At 38.1% G+C, this 18,924-nt stretch overlaps 1 protein-coding gene across 3 annotated transcripts in view; it reads right to left on the bottom strand.

Annotated features, from left to right (window-relative positions):
• The window catches only part of cntfr (ciliary neurotrophic factor receptor), a 238,153-nt gene that overhangs the window by 93,419 nt on the left and 125,810 nt on the right, over positions 1–18,924 (bottom strand). For all 3 annotated transcript variants that reach the window (XM_008423847.3, XM_081614023.1, XM_008423849.3), the window contains one exon: positions 9,833–10,066. In XM_008423847.3, coding sequence (XP_008422069.1) covers positions 9,833–10,066 — 234 coding nt within the window. The remainder of the gene's footprint in view (positions 1–9,832; positions 10,067–18,924) is intronic.

Here is an 18,924-nt window from a genome sequence, read left to right as displayed (position 1 = left end):
CTCTCCAGTACACACAGATACACATGGGAATTGTAAAGGGCAGAGGCAAAGCAGAAATTTCTTTCTCACTGGGCACTAATCAAGAGGGCATAGACCTTCACCTTCTAGGCAGATGTACAAAACAAAATGGCATCCATGAGAAACCCTACAGGGAAAAGCACTACAGCACCATGTATGCCATGCAGTTATATGTGCTAGTTAATTGGCAAAAGAGAGAAATAGAGAGAGGTCAGTTGTGACAGAGCAAATAAAGGAAGACGTAAAAACATCAAAGGGTGACTGTAAGGAGTTTGCTGACAAAACGGTGATGTTAGCAAAATGGAGCAGAATACCAAAATGTTTTGAGCAGCAGTGCCAATTACCAGATATACTTCATGTCTTTTTTTCCCGTCTGCAGAACATTTGAGTGAACTGAAGCTGGAGAAGTAAAAATTTAATTGGATTGGGAAGAAGTATTTTGGAAGACTAGAAGTGATGCTCAAGCTGCAAAAGTTTGCTCCAATTAGTTATAATTCCCTCAAAAAAAAAAAAAGTTTCGTTTTTGTCACAGAAATGTGTGGATTTTAGGTTGACCAATTCCCAACTTCAATTTTATCACTCAACAATGCCACACGGCAGATGCTACGCCTTGCTATAATTTGTGAAAGCCTTTCGAGCTTCCTCACACTTTATCTAAAACTATAAGTTTCAATGTATTGAAATTATATTAGCTGATAGACCAACGCAAAGTACGGCTTCATTAAGAACCAAAAAGACATGGAAACAAAGATTTAGAATATCTTAAGGCTGTACATTCAATCTTACTGAGCTATGTTGAATGTAAATGCTCAATAAACATGTATAATTTTCCTTATTCATTAGTTTTAACAAAAAAGTCTAATAAAAAAAAATTTGGTTGTTACATGACTAAAGGGGAAACAGCTCTAGGGGCTTGAGTATTTCTGCAAAACACCATATTGTTTTTGGCCGACAACATGCACCACCTGTGCGGTGCATTTTCTCATCACTCTGTATACTCTCTCAACTTTGGAAAAGAAAAAAAAAATCCTCATAAAGATCCTGGAGCCTTCTTTCTGCCTGCACCATTTCCTGTGTTAGGCTGCAGTCCTTCAAACTAAGCCCTCCTGTCTGTTGCAAAGCTTAACTCAACTTCACTTCTACCTCCACTTCAACTTCTTCCCAGCTAGACTTTTTCTTGACTCAGCTGACTTGATCATATCTCTGTTCGCAACTTCTCCTTCATACATTTTAAAGCTTACAGTGTTCTATCCTGTCGAACCTGTCTAAGTTTCTGAAAGAGAAGAGAGAGAAAATGTGAAGCTTGACAATCTATGTGACTGTCTGACAATCTCCTTCCCTTCAACTTACTACAGTGTATTCCATTTTCAGTCTTCATTCCTAAGGTGGGCATATTAGCAACGTAGATAATATTTAAATTCACATAGAATCTAATATGCATATTTTACAGCTAAAGAAAAAGTATATTTGAGAGTGTCAGGAGCAGCCTTTGTAGTGCAAGGTAGGCCAACAAAACTACTTTGACAAAGATGACAAGAAAAGAAGAGAGTAATAGGTTGGATGTGACAAGCTGGGGGGTGCTGTAAGAGGATTAGCAGATGAAAACGAGAGAATTGAATGAGATACACTCCGAATCGTACAGGCGGAAATTTAAGATATGAGACCCGTGCTGACGGATGTGCAGCAGGAAATGATACGAGATGAATAAGTGTGATAAATAAGATGAGAAGATTTGGACTGAGGTAAAATAATGTAATGTGTAGATTTGAATATCCGACTTCAGTCTTCTTGAGAAACATTAGCAAAACTGCAAAAATGTTTCAAATAGTATTTTTCCTCTTCAGTTCGACTTTGCAGAAGATGAAGCCTAATCTGACTCTGAGTCAAGATGCATAAACAACTTGAACTTGGGGCATCCCTGATGCTGCTAATGAATTATTATTATTATTTTTGCCACAACGTCTCCTTTGGATAAAATAGCATTGAGAAAAAATTAAGGGATAAACAGTCTGCCTCTCCAGATTACTTGCGATATCCAGCATATATACATAGAAAAATACACAAACACATTCTTCTGCTCATATATATTCCAGTTTATTTTGTGGCTCCACACCGAGTTTCTGGACCCGGCCCATTTCCCCAATTGTTATGGTTGTCTGTTACAATAAAATGATGAGCGTTGCTGCTGTCTTGCAAGTAGAGCAGGAAATGGAGAAGAGGAAATTTAGAATATAGAGCAGAACAAAAAAAAATTAACTGGAAAAAAAGAGAGAACTGGGAAACAATGTGGGCAGGGATAAGTAGATTTTTATTTTTTATTTTTTGGGGGGGGAGACTGAGCCTAAGGACAAACATGGCAAGATGTTATTGTCCCTGGCTATATGTAATGTAACCCACATCCCCATGTTGCCTCATATGCAGCTACAACACATAGTCGACTTAAATAAATATCCAGACAAATCTGAATTTAGATGCAAACACAAAAAACACATCTTTTTGCCATTTTGCTTTATTTGTGAAGTATTTTTGGAGCCTGACAAGTTGATGTTCGGAAGTTAACCAAAACCTGTTGCTAACATTTGTTTGAACATTTGCTGACCTAAAATAAGAGTGGAAATGCGTCGCGTTTCAAATTATACTTTTCTTTTCCGCTATTAGAAATGTTTACAAACAATTGGCTTCATGAAATTTGCAGCGGGAAATTGTTGGTGAAAAGTAGAGAACTTTAATGGGATCCTTGTCTGCAGTAGGTACGCTGCTAACTGACGGCTCAGTTTAATGGGATTCCATGGTTTGGGGTTTTAACCGCAGCTGAGTGATTCCTTTGTTCAGTGGGTCTTCATACTCTAGGTATCTATCCATCTAATTCTCTGTGTTTCACAAGGCCTGCACCATTCAAGAAAAAAATACATAAAGTGGTTGACTACTCCAAAGGCAATATTAACTGCAGTTCACCCATATTTTCATCGCTTTTTCTTTCCCATGATCATGGTCACTAATATCTATATCTGCAAAAACAAAACAAAAGGATCAAGCATTAATTACATCAAGTAGTTTCTTAATTTCATGCTTTTATGTCCATCTAGAATGGATGCACTGGATTTGACACTGTAAGTCAATATTTATCCATCTGGATTTTTTTTTGTTGTATTTTTAATCTACTGCTGCTTCAGTTGACCGAAACACAAATCAATTAGCAAAGATTGATAAAGATATAATTGTAGTTCTAAGTGTTTGCAAGTTCTCAATATGTTCTATTTACCAGTCATGATTAGACACTGGAGCAAGAGAGAGGAGTAATTAACCAAAAAGCTCAATAGTTCCACCAGTGACCTTACACGCGGGGCCAAATACTTCCAAGTTTAAAGAGGAAGTCCCAGCAGAGCTGCATTAGTTCCTCCTCCTCCATCGCAATCTGTCTGCAAAGAGACAATTCCATTACCCCGCAATGTAGCGCAGATCCCCAGAGTGAATGGGTGTGTGTGCAGGGATTACGCCAAAACAAGCTGCCCAGGAAAAGGAAACAGACACTAATTGGTGTGCATGTACATGTATGAGCACACATCAATTTAACAAGATAACTCACTCCTCATCCTTCCTGAGTGGTCAAACACAGGAATGACCACTCAGTGCCGAGCATATTTTAGCTTTGCCAATATTAAAAAAAGAGGCATTTTATTTTGACCAGTACATAATTTATTGCCATTTTACGTTTGTCCAGATGTTCCTACTGGTTAACATACAACCTAAAAACCTGACTTGGTTACACTAATTTTGTCTTGAGGAAAAGGCCAGAACTTCAGCAAGATGTCGTGAGAAACTTGTGGAAGGAAACCCAAAATTTGTTCAACCCAAGTCATGATTCAAGTCCATTCCTACTAAATGCAGAAGAAATGTATGCAGATATCTGATTTTGAAGAACATTAATAATTAAATCTCTAATTAAATCTCTATTTCTGTCATTACTGAGGAGTTTAGAAAATAGAAATAGTTTTGATAATTCTATCTGGTCTCAAACAGAGGGTTGGTCTGATCTAAATTCAGACAGAGAAATAAGGTATACATTTCTTTTTGTTAGATGTAAGCACATTTCTGGTTTCAACTGCATCTTTAGAATTAGATACACTTTAGAGCCTCGTGCGGTACTAAAATAGTCAGCAGAAACCTCCAATGAGTAAATCTGTTGCTCTCTGTCAGTTGCCTCCCTCTAAGCGCCTTTGTAAGTTGAAACATGGATGATGCTAGTTATAGAAATGCTTTGGATAAGCCTATTTTCTCACATTCCTTACTTTAAGATAAAAAAATATGCATCACTGTTACAGTGGTCGCTAAAAGAAAAGGAAATTCTCCATCTTCCATCAGCTGGCAAGCTGAGTGACTGAGTAGCAGAATAACAATCAACGAGGTGTTAGACTTTGCAAGATTTGTAATGCCTGGAGGGGGATGGAGGGCTATGACAATGTCACCGCTAAATGCCAGATCACAGCATTTGCGAAATGATGGCTTCCATGACAGAGGAAGTGACTCCTTTAACCCCATATATTTGTCCCTGCAGTTCCATTTACTGTGCAAGGCTGTTGGATTCTCAGAGATTTACAAAGTCAAATTCAGAAGAAAATAACATTTTCTCAAACTTGTATGTAAAACCCAAAGATCAATCATCTGGGTGGTTTTAGGTAGGAATGCCTCTGGTCCTAAGTAACAGCTCAAGATCCCTGTCAAAGCATGTTTGTGTGATGCAGAGTGAATTGTGTGTCATTCACACCTCTATGATCTGTGCAGCATCATTTTTTGCAGCATTATGTTTTTACAAATCTGCCTATTCTGAGGTCCACTGTTTGTATTTTAGGCCTTGGCAATTATCTGTTGATTCTAAGAATCTAGGTTTTACATTTTGCAAACAAGCTCACAGTGGAAAAAATCGTATCGGCTGCAGCAATTTTCTAGCTGTGTCATGCGACCTGCGCCGCACACTGTGACAATATTTGGCCAGTTTAAGAAAAGTTATGTTTATGATGAAGGGAAACAACTTTGTCTGTAACTCAAACAAGTCAAATCATCAGTGAGTCAAATCAAAACAAATATGGAAGAATACACACCAGGAGCAGAACTTAGAATTAGAGAAGACTGTAGTTGCATTTACACAGTCAAAATTATATTTAAAAACAAAAGGCAGTCCTTTAGAACTGGATATGCTGTTAAATATTATTTGTAATGAACTATACTTGGACTTCCTGCTCTTAAATGACTTGAATAGCTATCAGGACAGAAACATTTCATATACAGTAATAGCCGATGATTTCTGCTCTAGTTCCAGCACTAAGGGCAAGTTGCCTCTCATGTCCCCAGCTCATTTTATTTTCAAACTATTTTAAAATAATTTCCGAGGATTGAGGAATGCATAACAGGCTTGACTCTGAGCCATATTTCCTATATTACCACCTCTGATTGGGGTCTACAGTCACCTCTGCCCACCGTTTAGTACAGTGGTCCCCAAACCTTTTCCTGTCAGGGCCACATAGCTTTTCCCTTCTCTGGTGGGGGGCCGGAGTCAGTTTGTAACAGAAAAAGTGTTACACATTTATCACCTGCGCTGCCGGAAATTGTTGACGGGGGACGGGGTGCACGCGTGCGCGCGCGTTGCTCGATTAATTTTTACCCAGAAAGCACATGGGCAAAAATCGTTAGTGAAACGGTCACTGGGGCTGACTAGTATATATTCCATTGAGGGAAAGTAACTTAAGCAACTTTAACATATGAATTCCTCATATGTTAACATAAAGGCTCGTTTTGAAGTATAAGCTGCTACATACAGGCATTGCTTCAAAGAATTTGACCTGGAATGCGGCGTTCATAACAAACACGTGTGTTCATCTGCTCTACCGCTAGCAAACAACCGTACTGATTAAATAACATAAAAGTCAAGCAATTCCCTAAAAGTCCAACAGATGGCAGCAATGCACCATGCAAAACAAAACACCCACAGTTTACAGCACACTTCCTGCTAAAGAGCCCCCTGGTGGTTAAACCGGAAAATACAATATATGAAAAAAAAAATCTGTATGCTCTCTGGTATTGTTCAGTTGGCCAGACTAAATGCGGGCCGTAGTTTGGGGACCACTGGTTTAGTAGAATATCTTAGATTTTGAACTAGATTAAGTTAAAATGCTGTCCAGATTTTTGTTTAATAAAACATCCAAGAAGCCTTTTATTTTAGCACCATGTTGTAAGCTAAGAGTCTGATACTAACTTCGGCTTCATTAGCTCCTCATTATAAACACTCGTATTTTAATTCAGTGCCAACATTGTTCACAGTACAGGGGGCGATTATTCCTGCTTGACACACTAAACAACAAGCGACAGACAACTTGTTTAGGACTCAACTGCCTGACAAATTTTTACTTACATTAATTCTGCCTCCTTTTAAAGTGCTCCGTATGTTTAACCAAATATGTCATCAAAAATCACCACTCTCTAAAGACCCCACTGATTACCACACACCTTGTGGCCCATGTAGGGTAGTGTATCTATTCACATCCACGCTGCTACACCATCTGACATTCATGCTTACTGCCGTGTACTTTTTTGAAGCCACTCAAGCTTTGTTTGTATCTAAAGTGTCAGAGAAAATGTAAGCATCCCACGCTTTTACAAAGTGTTGAAATAATGCAAAGAGGAAGGGAAGGAGACATTGCATCGGCACGAGAATTTTCCACAACACACAACTGCTGTCTCCTTGTGCTGACATTTTGTTGACACGGTTCATAAATTCAGCAGGCACACACAGAGAGTTAGCGGATGACGTCGTCTGTTGTTAATGTGAACCAGTGTAAACAAAAAACTAACAAATGTGGCCACAAACTGAAGTCAGAGAACAGGAAAAGTGAAGGCAGACAGCCTGTACTCTTGCGGTATCGATCCTTTGTCTGAAAGAAGATTTTATCTTAGGATTTCAAAGGAATGAAGGAAAAAAAAAAACATTGTTGAGATAAACCAAAAAAAAAATATTAAAAAAACCTAGACAGATGGCTTTGTGGTATTCTCCAGATCACACTGCTATCTTTCAGAAACATAACAAGCCCCTGGTGTGAGTTATAAACACTGCATAAAATCAAACTATCATCATGATAGTAATCACTAGAACTGTAGCCTGCCATGACTGCGTGTCACATTCGACCTCTGGAGGTGACAGTCAATATAATGGAAATGCAGACACCCTACAGAGATGAATTTGGAGAACAGATGAAGAACAAACAGATTGATAAGAGTTTCTCCAGTATACAGTAACAGGATTAATGTTGCTCCAGTGTGTGTCTTGAACATGTCATAAAATCAGCAACTCTTAACAAGGCAATTAAACTCAATGCCAGGCTAGACCACAAAGGTATTGTTCTCACAGAGTCATAATTGACCCCTGATGAATGGTTACACAATGAAAGTCTGTTTTTCTCTTGCATGCATAGTTTGAGCCCACCAAAGTGTCATTATGATGCAGAAACACAACGCCTGGTGAAGGGAAACACACTCATGCACTGGGCTGCACAGAGACATGTACTACACATCTGCATTTCAGTCCTTTTCCTCCATCTCCATCCACAAATTTTCTGGACTGTTTATGTATTGCATCATTCACCCTGCTGACACAATCTACCATAACATAAAAGTCTCATTAATTCAGTATTGTTTTAGCATTTGGTAATTCATCATTGCCAATATGATTAACCAAACTGTCACGCTCCCATATAGTCTCATTCATCAAACATTTGCATGGAAATGTTACATTTAACAGCAATACTGCAGTGCAATTTTGATGGGGGGTGGGGTGGTGCTTGGCTTACTATCGACTCTGTTGACAAGCAGATGCAATCACACAGGCACGATTTACTAATGAACTGAAGCGAGATCATAACTGACCCCGTTTTTCTAAATAATTTCATACTTGTGTTGCTTTAGCTTAATTTACTTCTGTTTATTTATAGGCTACTTTAATTACTTTAGCACAAATGGGTTTAGGTGGCAGTTGTTCATTTCCAAAGCCCCTTTGCAGTGACTAGGAAAACATCATAACTAAACTGGCTTTCAAAAAAATAAAAATAAAAAATAGTCTTCACCATCAGCTCAAATGTGATTTGTAGAAGTGTTCGAGATAACAGAAATAAAAACATGGCAATAAATGCCTTTTCACTTAGTGTTCTTATTTTAAAGTCAGCAACAGTAGCACAGCTAATAAGTATAGGAAGTTAGAAAAGATGTGCTTTATAATCAACACTAGCTTTTGCTTTTCAAGTCATGGGATTAATATTATTTTTAAATGTGGAAACTATTCAGCCAGAAAACTGTTGCAAGTAATTTAATTAGTATATTTTTATATTACTATTGCTAATCCTGTTATTTAGTGACAAATAACTAACAAGATGGAAGTTTCTCTATCACAGTATAAAGCTAAAGAAAAATCACTCAACTATTGGTTTATTTACAAGCTGCAGTGCACTCACTCATAACTTTATGAGGTACACCTTGCCAGTTCCTGTTGAACCTCCTTTTGGCTTCAAAAATGGTCCACATGGAAATCATTGCATCATGCTGTCGGTGCAGGTTTTTTTTTTGGGATCAAAGACACAAAAGTCCTGTTTTGTCACATCTTAAAAATGTTCTTTTGGATTCAGTGTAGTGACTGAGGAGACCACTTACGTACATTATTTTATTTACGTGTTCAAGAAACCGTTTCAGATTTTATGAACTATGTGAGATGGTGCTGGAAGTAGTCATCAGACACTGTGGTGAAGGGGTGGATCTATCCTGTATCAAAGCTGAAGTACCTAGGACATGGAAACAATGCACTAAGGAGCCCAAAGGGTGCCAAATAAAAGTTCATTACCACCTGGCTGAACTATTGTAGGATATATAGGATCCATGATTTCACGTTGTTTATGCCATATTAAATTTGGACTACTTATAGACAATGTTCTTGTCAGTCTGTTATTGTCCTATTTTTTATTGTATTATATATAGTCCTATCAGTTAGAAAGATCCTACCAGATCTTCCAAACTAATACGATTACACATGGATTACATGCACTGTAATCCATATGCTTAACATAATGACAGTATTCAGTTTCCATTATGCAATGTACACAATGGAATTCAACCAATGCAAAAATTAAAATATGCTATTCACGCAATGCAGCAGACATGTTTTCAGGGTTTTATTTCTGCGTTCCTTGTTTTTTATTTTTTTCCCCCAATGAAGCTTCTATATATGACAAAGACATTTTCAATCCAACCATCCTCAGGGGTGTCCTATCATTCACAAGTCAATCCCACCTCAATAGCATTACTATGCAGAGACTGAGCGTATAAAACCATCCCCATCAAAATAATGGATCTCAAAGGAGGCTGCTGCCATCACACAGGCCATTCAGAAATGCTGTTAAATTGACACTTAAACATTTTTTGTATGACTACTAAAATGGCCAGTCATAACGGCAAAAAGACCAAATGTCATTTTAATAACTAGATGAACTTGTCATCTAGTGTTAGGCACAACACTAAGGAATGCCATGACAATTCCTGGTTAATACCAACATAACAAATATGAAAGAGTATTCAAATGTTAAACGTATTATAAAGAACGCCACTTAGCTAAAGAGTGTTACGGAGCAAACAACAAAAATGTTAAAACAAAATGTCACTTGTAACAGATATTATTCTTAAATAAAAACACAAATAAAGACTAAGTGTATTACATTAATTATTTTTTCTTGCAGAAGAACTGTAGAAATCTCATTTTGGAGAATAACACTTGGTTACTTACTGCCAATGTGGAGGAAGATGGTGTCACGTCTTTCTCCATGCGGGTTCTGAAAGCAGCTGTAGAGTCCATTGTGGTCAAGGTCAACCTGGGTCAGAATCAGTTTGGGTCCATTCAGGTGGTGCTGGGCCTCGATGTCTGTCCCGTTCACCTTCCATGACACTGACGCGTCACTTTCCAGGGAGCCGCACTGCATGGTGACATCGCTGCCCCTCCGCTCGTACTGGTTCCTTGCAACTGAAAACCAAAAAAGTGACAACAAAAAAAGTTTGAACAACAGCAGAAGTGATAAGAATTGAGCGATGGCAATTTTGTCCCTTTATTATTTTGATTATTTTTGTACCTCACATTTACCATTTACCTTGTATGAACTCGACCCCACTAGAGGAATGTTTCACAACATTAAGCCACCAAAGCAAATAAGGTGAAATATGAAGTCGTTGGGGAAAAAAAATACATACAAATTACAGCATACTTCTGATTGATGATTTATGACCTTCACATACGCTCCAAAAATATGAATTGTGACTGAAAGAATGAGATGCCAGGTCCAAGTAACTAAACTGAGCATCCTCTGCCAGGTGGCCGGAGTTGAGCTGTTGCTTCTCCACTTTGAAAGGAGTCAATTGATGTGCTTCTGGCATCTAACGAGAAAGCTTCATGGATGCCTTCCTTTGGAGGTTGTTCAAGTACATTACACTGTGAAAAGACTCAGGGGCAAACCCAGACTGGAAAGACTATATATTATTTCTAGCCTGGGTACACCTCACGGTCAGAGTAATCTTGATCGCAAAGGAATGTGTGGGTTTCCATTGTAGCATTGTCTCTCCAAGTCTATCATGGATAGATGGAAAACAATGAATACATGGATGAGGAAAGAAGGGAACATTTGTTAGTGGGTACAATGTGGATGTAGACTGAAATGAAAAGATTATAGGTGTGTAATCCAAGTTGGTAAAAGGTCATTTTGACCCAGAACTTTAAAAACAAGTATGCCAGTAGAGAGCCAGTACTGCCACATGCTGACTGCAGGCTAATGAGCAGATACAGTCATAAGGAAAACATCTATATTTATCAATGAGCAACTGTTTTCCTTTTACTAATACTCTTAGAAACTGAGAAAATAAAAAAATTCCTTTCTTGGCAACAATTTTTAACCAATCTAAAAACGATGAAGGAAAAATATTGGAAGAAGAAATATATCTGTATCCAATCACTGTTTGGCTTCACTGTCCCACTGTAAGCCTTACTTAGCATCAGATTTATTGTAGCACAGAAAGAGAACGTGGAAAAACTGGAGTTTTAAAGGAATGTTGAAGTCTATTAATAGCCCTGGGCTTTTCCCCCTCTCTGTTTGAAGTGAAGTAAAGAGTTCACATTTTATTCTATACAGAAAGCCTTACCAGAAATAAAAGAATTACTGAAAATCGCTATTTTACTTTTATCCTCATGTTCACTGAAGTCAACAGCAGTTTGTCAGAAAACTTGTAGGTACCATGACCTTTTGGGTTAAGGGATTTATGTGAGCCTAATGGGAGCTTCAGCTGGGACATCAGGGGTTAGCAGCCCTGCTCTGTTGATAAGTCTCAAGAGACTTGTCGTGACCGCGAGGAGTGAAGACCTCAGATTAAGACTCAAGCGCAGCCGATCAGCAGCACAACAAGAAACAACAATAAAATATTGATCCCCATCTCAGGAAAGAAAACCGTGGATGAAGAAAAGAGGGAAAAAAAAGATGCCCCAACTGGCCTCAGATCAAATACTGTCATGTTCCTTGTCTTGTTTAGATATCTTTTTTCACCCCCTTGTCTTTCTTTGTGTTTCTGTACCTCCTTCCTTTGTTTCTCTCCACAATACCTCCTCTTTTCCCCAACTGAAGTACTCTTCCTCCTGTTGGATTACTTAGACATGGCTCTTAACACAGAAGATATAGATGTCAACGCAGTGTTTCATGTATATTTCATGTCCCATAACAGAGTCATCTATATTTAATAGGACAAGATCCTTGGCCCTATTAACATTAACCTGACACTGTTTGTTCTCTCTGCCTTCTGCCGTCTTTCACTCTCTCAGCCACCCTAACTCTCCCTCTCTATTCTTGCATCCTGTCATCCCATACCATCTCTCCATTTCTTGCTCTGCTCATCTCAGTTACCTTCCATGGTTACCCCTCCACATTTTCTGAAATAATGTGAGCACATGTACGCACATTAGTGCCAAGAAATGCCAATTTCCTTTGATCTCCCTCTCTGTCAAGTTACTCTGAGCGAGCCTGTGTGACTTTATTTACATAAAAAGCTATTTGCATCTGAGCAAAAAAAAAAAAAAAACATACGGTTTTACTTTGATGTCAGCTTTGATGATGATGCCGGTGCCCCATGGCTCTATGTGACAAGTATGAGAAGTGAAACTTGAGAAAAGCATTATTAAATCAAGTGCTCCATCTAAGTAAGTGAAGATGTTCTTCAGAACTTTTATAATAAAGGAAAGATCGGCGTTCAGAATACCTCAGTCCACTTTCACACACCATTAAAATGGTGTCACTGGCAAGAATCACTCTTGCTCTGATTCTAGCGCAAGAGTAGAATCAGAATTTTCTTTAGGAGTACCAAGTTTTCAATAATAATGGAAAAAGAAGTTAAATAAAATCTTAATTTCCATACCTAGACAATATCCAGTCACTCTTTCAGTTGGGTCGTTTTTTAAAGTTCTTATTGTTTTTCTTTTATTATATCAAAATTCACACCCTCTTCTTCCTCCTTTCACTCTGAGTTAGTGGCTGTCTTATCCCTTATCCTCTGTCCCATTTCCTTGCTTTCCTCCCACTCATTTGGTTCTATGGATGTCCTAGTTTTCACTCGCTTTTATAGCTTTCTCTTTTGTCAACCTTCTTATATAATGTGCACATAAAGTCTGAGACACCAGACAAAACTTTTCAAGTATTAATTATTAACTAGTTAGGGGGTGCTGGCTGGCTCAGTTGGTAGTGTGTATGCACCACGTCCAAAAGGCTGCAGTCATCAATGCGCTGTGATCCTCAATGACCCGTTCTCAAGCCACTGACTGCATATCTTCTCCTTCTGTCCTCCATTTTTCCTGTCCATTTACTGTACAGTAAAAGACCAACAAAGACTGAAAAATTCTTCACCAAATTGCATAACGAGCTAGCTTAGAGTAGCTCAATCTAACTCATAGTTTCTCTAACACATTCAAGTTATTTGAATAGTACAGAGAATCTGTATCTTCCAAACAGTTCAGTGGCAAACATAACTGCATGGCCACTAATCAGGCCTAGGTGTGACTGGTAAAATGTATTTTTTTAAAAATGGTTAATCATAGTTACTTTATGATTTAACAAAGGGGGGGAAGTACTTTCCTATATAATTACTGATATTCGTGTTAGCCAACAGCATGGGTCCCTGTCGTTCCTATAACGTTTCCCTTCTTTTTACATTAAATACTCATAACTTGGCAAAGGTGAGTTTTTCCCTGTTACTGAATTTTCTTAGCATACCTGGAAGACAGTCACATCACCATGATGGATAATTGGATTGGCTGACACAGCAGGGTAGTTACAGGGTAGGGTCGTCCAGATATCTGAAAATCTTAACACACTTCAGTAAAAAGCTTAAATAAATCCAACATCTCCATTCTATAGGATTTAACCATATCTATATTTAAGCTTGTCCTTCTTCCCTTACCATCAGTCCTTCTCACATTGCAGCTATACTGACTCCATATTGATTGTGTTAAAACTTTACCATTCTCCAGTAGTATATCCCTGATCATCAGCAGTCTGCACGTACACCACTCATGCATAATAAACATGGGAGCAACAGTGGAAACACAGGCAGATACTTATGATTACACTCATGTACTCACTCACACATAAGAACGCTCCCCTGCATAATGCCCTCATTTCTCATGACCATGCAGACAAGCAGGCCTAATAACCATAATGACATTCAACTCAAGTGCTATTGATCTCTTGGTAATGGACCAAGCACTATAAGAAGCATCAGAAGAGTTTTATTTCCCACCAAAATGCAAATAAAAATGAACAAAACCATTTTTTACACATCATTCTTCTTATTTATGATGAAGTCACACAGCCATAATAGATAAACAGTTTGTCCTTTCGAGAGGAAAAGCAGATGAGCTAACTCGTGCTGTCTTTATATTTAGATACATTTTGTCCTGATGAAAGATTCAAGTGAGATAAACCTTAGAGAGAGAAAACTGAAGATATGATTACCGCAGCATTTGAGAGTCATATGTGATCAAGTTTAAATGGGATTACGCTGCAATATTTTACCACGTCAGCCAGGATATTTTTCTACTGGTTGGAATTTGGTCCAATACACAAAAGATTAACTTTACATCCAAAATGAGCATTGGTTTCTTTGATTCTATTGCAGTTTTTGGCAGCCATGTGTTGTTTCCCCAAAGACATGTATAACCACAAAGAGTCAACATGATGATAATTATCTTGTGTTAAGGTCACTGATGATACCTGCTGTACAGAACACGATCCCCGCTCAAAGGCAAATCAATTGATTCCAAACACACATTTCTGCGGACTCACACATACACATAGACAAGCACGGACACATACACACACACATACAGCTTTGCATAATAAAATGCATATTAAAGTCAATGCACTGCCAAATTCTCTGACAAAAGGAGTCAAACATGCACAACACATGCCACTGCCCTTTGCATGTATACACATTCTTTATCAAAGTGAACTTTGATATAGAATTGTTTGAGTAAATATATAATAAATCTTGAGGATTTGTTTGCACATGCATCTACAACAGAGATGCTACCAAGTCATTTTCCCAAACCCATGTGAAGGTTGTGAGGTTTTATGTGAGGAAAATCAAATTCAAGTCAAGTTTTCAGGGGGCAAGTCCTTCGACCCCAAGAACAAGTCAAGTCATTGCCCAGAATAAATTGATTTATTTTTTTTTTTTCATTAAATGCACGTCTAGTCCAGTGTTTCTCAACCTTTTTTGGGCCAGCGCCCCATTAGCCTTTATCCAGGTCCCTCACCGCCCCCCACCAAAAACGTTGTAGGCTACTTTACATTGATTATTAATGTATTATTATGACTATCACTATTGTAGATGGTTTGATTTTTATGCTTGTTTCTGTATTTATCATCAAAAATAATTTCCCAGAGAACGAAAAAGCCATGGAAATAGAAATTATTTTCACAGGTGTCCACGAAAAATGCAATGAACATTCAAGTTAAAATTGGTAGGCCTATCAGCAGCCAGAGTTGAAAATATATTCTTATTTTGTGCCAGTTTCTAGTTGTTAAATATTACACAAAATGACCAGATAAAAGATGAACAACATGCCAGTTTAAACTTTGATCTATTTGAAACAACTGAGTTCTGCAACATTAAAACATGGATAGAACTGTAACTACATTAATCATAGCTCTTCTTCTCTTCAGTGTTTCTGTGGGTTTCTGGTGGTGCAGCTCTGTGCTGCCTTCAGGAGAATGGGACATCGGAGTATCATCCATAAAATTTCACCCACATGGTATTTATTGTGCAAACCAGAGCTTTCAGTGGAAAAACAAAAGTTCCAGATCTTTTTAATGCCATACAAATATGAGACAGAAACATAGATTATATCTTTATGTAGACCTGACTATTGATTTATAGATTAATAGTTTTAACTGGACCGAAATTACAAAGAACAAATCTGGTTCTTAATCAAATCCTAATGAGTCAAATTGAAAGTGTCATGGAGTCATCAGCCTCATGACATTAACACTGACATGAAAAATAATATTGAAGAAATAAATATATCAAATCTAATTAAAAACATAAATAAGTGATATGTTCTTTACTGTTATGGTCTGTAAGATATATTTATTCTCAGTACTAGATGTGGTCTCAACAAACCCATGGCACTTAAACAATATTATTTTACCTTTTATCTGAAAATAGTGTCTGTTTATTCTTGCCATAAAGTCCTCTGTATCAATTATTGCTCGAAAGGTCTTGCCATACCAGTTTATTCCTCTGCATTTGCTTTAGTTTCTTAGTTTATTCTTGCATTTTGTTCTTCATTCATTTCCATTTAGTTTCCTTTGATTAGTATTATCCTCTCTTGGTTTATGTCCACTTTAGTTTATTTCCTGTTGCTAGATTTATTTTATCATTTATTGACGCTCACCATCAGTAATCTTCACTCATCACCTGCTGCGCCGCCTAGTCGTCATGTGTTTCACATCATGTGTTGATTTTTCACTGTTCTGCGTCGGATTCTCTGTTTTTATGCCATAATTCACATCTAGTTCGTCGCTCCGTTTTATGTCCCGCTTCTCCTGTTTCAGAGTTTTACGCATTGTGCGGTCTTTTTGTTTTTTTACCCCCTAAGGTGCAGGGCGGTCGGGAAGCGTATCGATTGGGAAAAGGCAGACTGACATAAACCTTTTAAAACAACGGAAACAATTTCGGTATTCTGATTATTGAAATTTAAAAGTACTGTGTTGTTCCATCACACCCGTTTCATACCGGACCACTTACAGCACCGTGTTAACGCTATAAAATGAACGCTCTCTATCGTGGTATCACCCAGGGAGGGATTTCTTTATTTAAATGGGTTCATTTTTTAGAGGGATACAAAGTGAGGATATTGTGATTTTAGTAATTACATGTTTATAAGAGTGATTTTCTGTTGTCCTTCCATGGAAGTGGGCAGCCTTCAAACGGAAATAAAACACTTTTTAATATAAGTTGCTGTTTTGACATAATCACAGAACTGCCAGATCACAGAACTGCCAAAACATATGTACAAAAATACCAGACAAAGTGAATCACAGCAACGTCAACAGCCGGTGTAACGGTGAACTGATGCGGTGCAGCCAATACAGCTCCTCTCCAGTAGCAGGAGAACGGAGCTGCGCCAAGAAGCTACAGACACTAAATAGAACAAGAGCTGCCATCGATAATGTTGCAGCCAATCATGTTTTAATGTTACACGATACAGTTTTAGCAAGTTGCTCAAAGTCTAAACTGGTATTGTTGTGCATTTAAGGTGTCATATTTACCTTCGACCAAACGCCCCCCAAAGAAATCCCAGCGCCCCCCTTTTGTAAAAGTTTCCGCCAGCATCCGCTGCCGTCCGACCGCCCCCTGTGGGGGGGTACCGCCCACGTTGAGAACCGCTAGTCTAGTCTAACAGTGACACTGCATTGCTATTAGTTAGGATGAAAAATCTTTTACGGTTTGTCTTTAGACCCAATTCAATAAATTAACATTTAACCAATACTGCTTCATCTTTGAGTACTTAACAGATAACTTTTAATATTTACTTAAGCATTTGAAAAGAAGAACTCTTATGTGATGTGTAAATTTGAAAATTGTAAAGGTTTAATATGCACTAACAGGGGAAAAAATGCTTAAACGCTTAAATAAAAATAATGGAAATAAATTATCCTCTTTCAATTGTGGATATCTGAATAAATTACACAACATTTTTTGTAAATATCCAAGTTAGACTTGAGATGACACAGGCTCAACGTCTCTTACATTCCAACCAAAAGTTTCATATCATTGTTCAAGTAGTTAAAGTTGATCAATCTGACAAATTTTTCAAACACTGTCAACATTTTTATATCATCAGGTGATTGCTGTTTAAATTGCATCAATAAATTAAACTGTTGATATTCAGTGGTGGGAAGTAAAGAAGTACAAGTACTTCGTTACTGTACTTAAGTACAGTTTTCGTGTATCTGTACTTTACTTAAGTAGATTTAATAATGGGGACTTTCTACTTTTACTCCACTACATTTTACAGTAAGTATCTGTACTTTCTACTTCACTACATTTCTACAAAAGTGTCGCGTTACTCGTTACATCCAAGTCGCGTTGCTCTTTTCTTCCGTTAAAATGTGAAGTTCAAGGACTTAAGGTGGCGCCGTAAAATCCGAGCAATAATGTGACTTAGTGTCTGTTGTCACCCATCGCCTCCCCCTTTACTCGCACGCGGAGCTTCAGACATGCGCAGTGGTTTCCTCTGAGCGGGAGGAGATGTTTGTCTATAATATAATAGCGGTGCATAAATTGATATGGCGACATGTAAAATTAGCAGCGCTTCGCTTTCACAGACGGTGGGACTTTGTCCAACTTTTAGCGTCACTTGGAAGGAAAGCTTAAAGAAAGGTAAGATCTGTGCTAGCAAAGCTAGCTGTACTGAGACACATGTTGCATCTGATGAAAAAAAGGTTGTCACTCATGCACTGAATTATTGTGTGGAGGTGTTGACTGAGGTGTCGCACATATGGGACAACGCTGTGACCAAAGTCTGCAATATAGTGATATGACATTCAGGAACGATCCGATTCTTCTGGACGGATCTTTACTAAGTCCTAAGGACTGAAGCCTCACTGAGAGCCGTTCTTTGTTCTTGTGTACACTGCGGTAGCTATATATATATATATATATATATATTTATATATATATATATATAGACATTCATTTAATCACTGAATAAGTAAAAGTTGAATGTATGAACACAGAGCATGCTCATTGCTCATTGATTGATTTCATCTCCTGTCATGGTGGCAAACATCGCAGTGGGAGGGAGGATGAAAACAGTCACGGTGCTCCTTCTGCTTGGTTACTTGTTGCGCCGTTGGACAGTGTTCATAGTTGAACGTTATTTACCGTTAATTGCGATGTTTCAGTTGTGGTTTCTGACTATGCAATATGGGCAACCGCCCAGGGCGTTATTTTTCTAGGAATAGCAGGAGACCTCTGTTTTGCTTTCATCGCTGTAGCACAGCGATGAAAGCAAAACAGAATGAAGTGAGTTTTAATTGATACTGGTTAAATATATTTCAGCTCTAAGTATTTAATATCTAGGTGTTTTTATGGGAATGTGGATCTTTCAGATCAATCTGAAAACCAATTTTGATAGGTAAACTTAATGTTATTGTGTCATTTAGAGCGGGGCGCTGGTCTTGGTCTCGGGTTCGGTGGTCTTGACTACAACTCTGCTACATGGCTCCTTGGTTGCATGTCCTCCACCCAGCCCGCACCTTCTTTACATCCCCTTTCAGTTGGATT

Source organism: Poecilia reticulata, chromosome 12, assembly GCF_904066995.2.
Source record: "Poecilia reticulata chromosome 12, P_reticulata-male-v2, whole genome shotgun sequence".
NCBI classification, from domain to species: domain Eukaryota; kingdom Metazoa; phylum Chordata; class Actinopteri; order Cyprinodontiformes; family Poeciliidae; genus Poecilia; species Poecilia reticulata.
The sequence above is the reverse complement of the archived record's forward strand: the minus strand, read 5'-3'. Positions and strand labels throughout refer to the sequence as shown.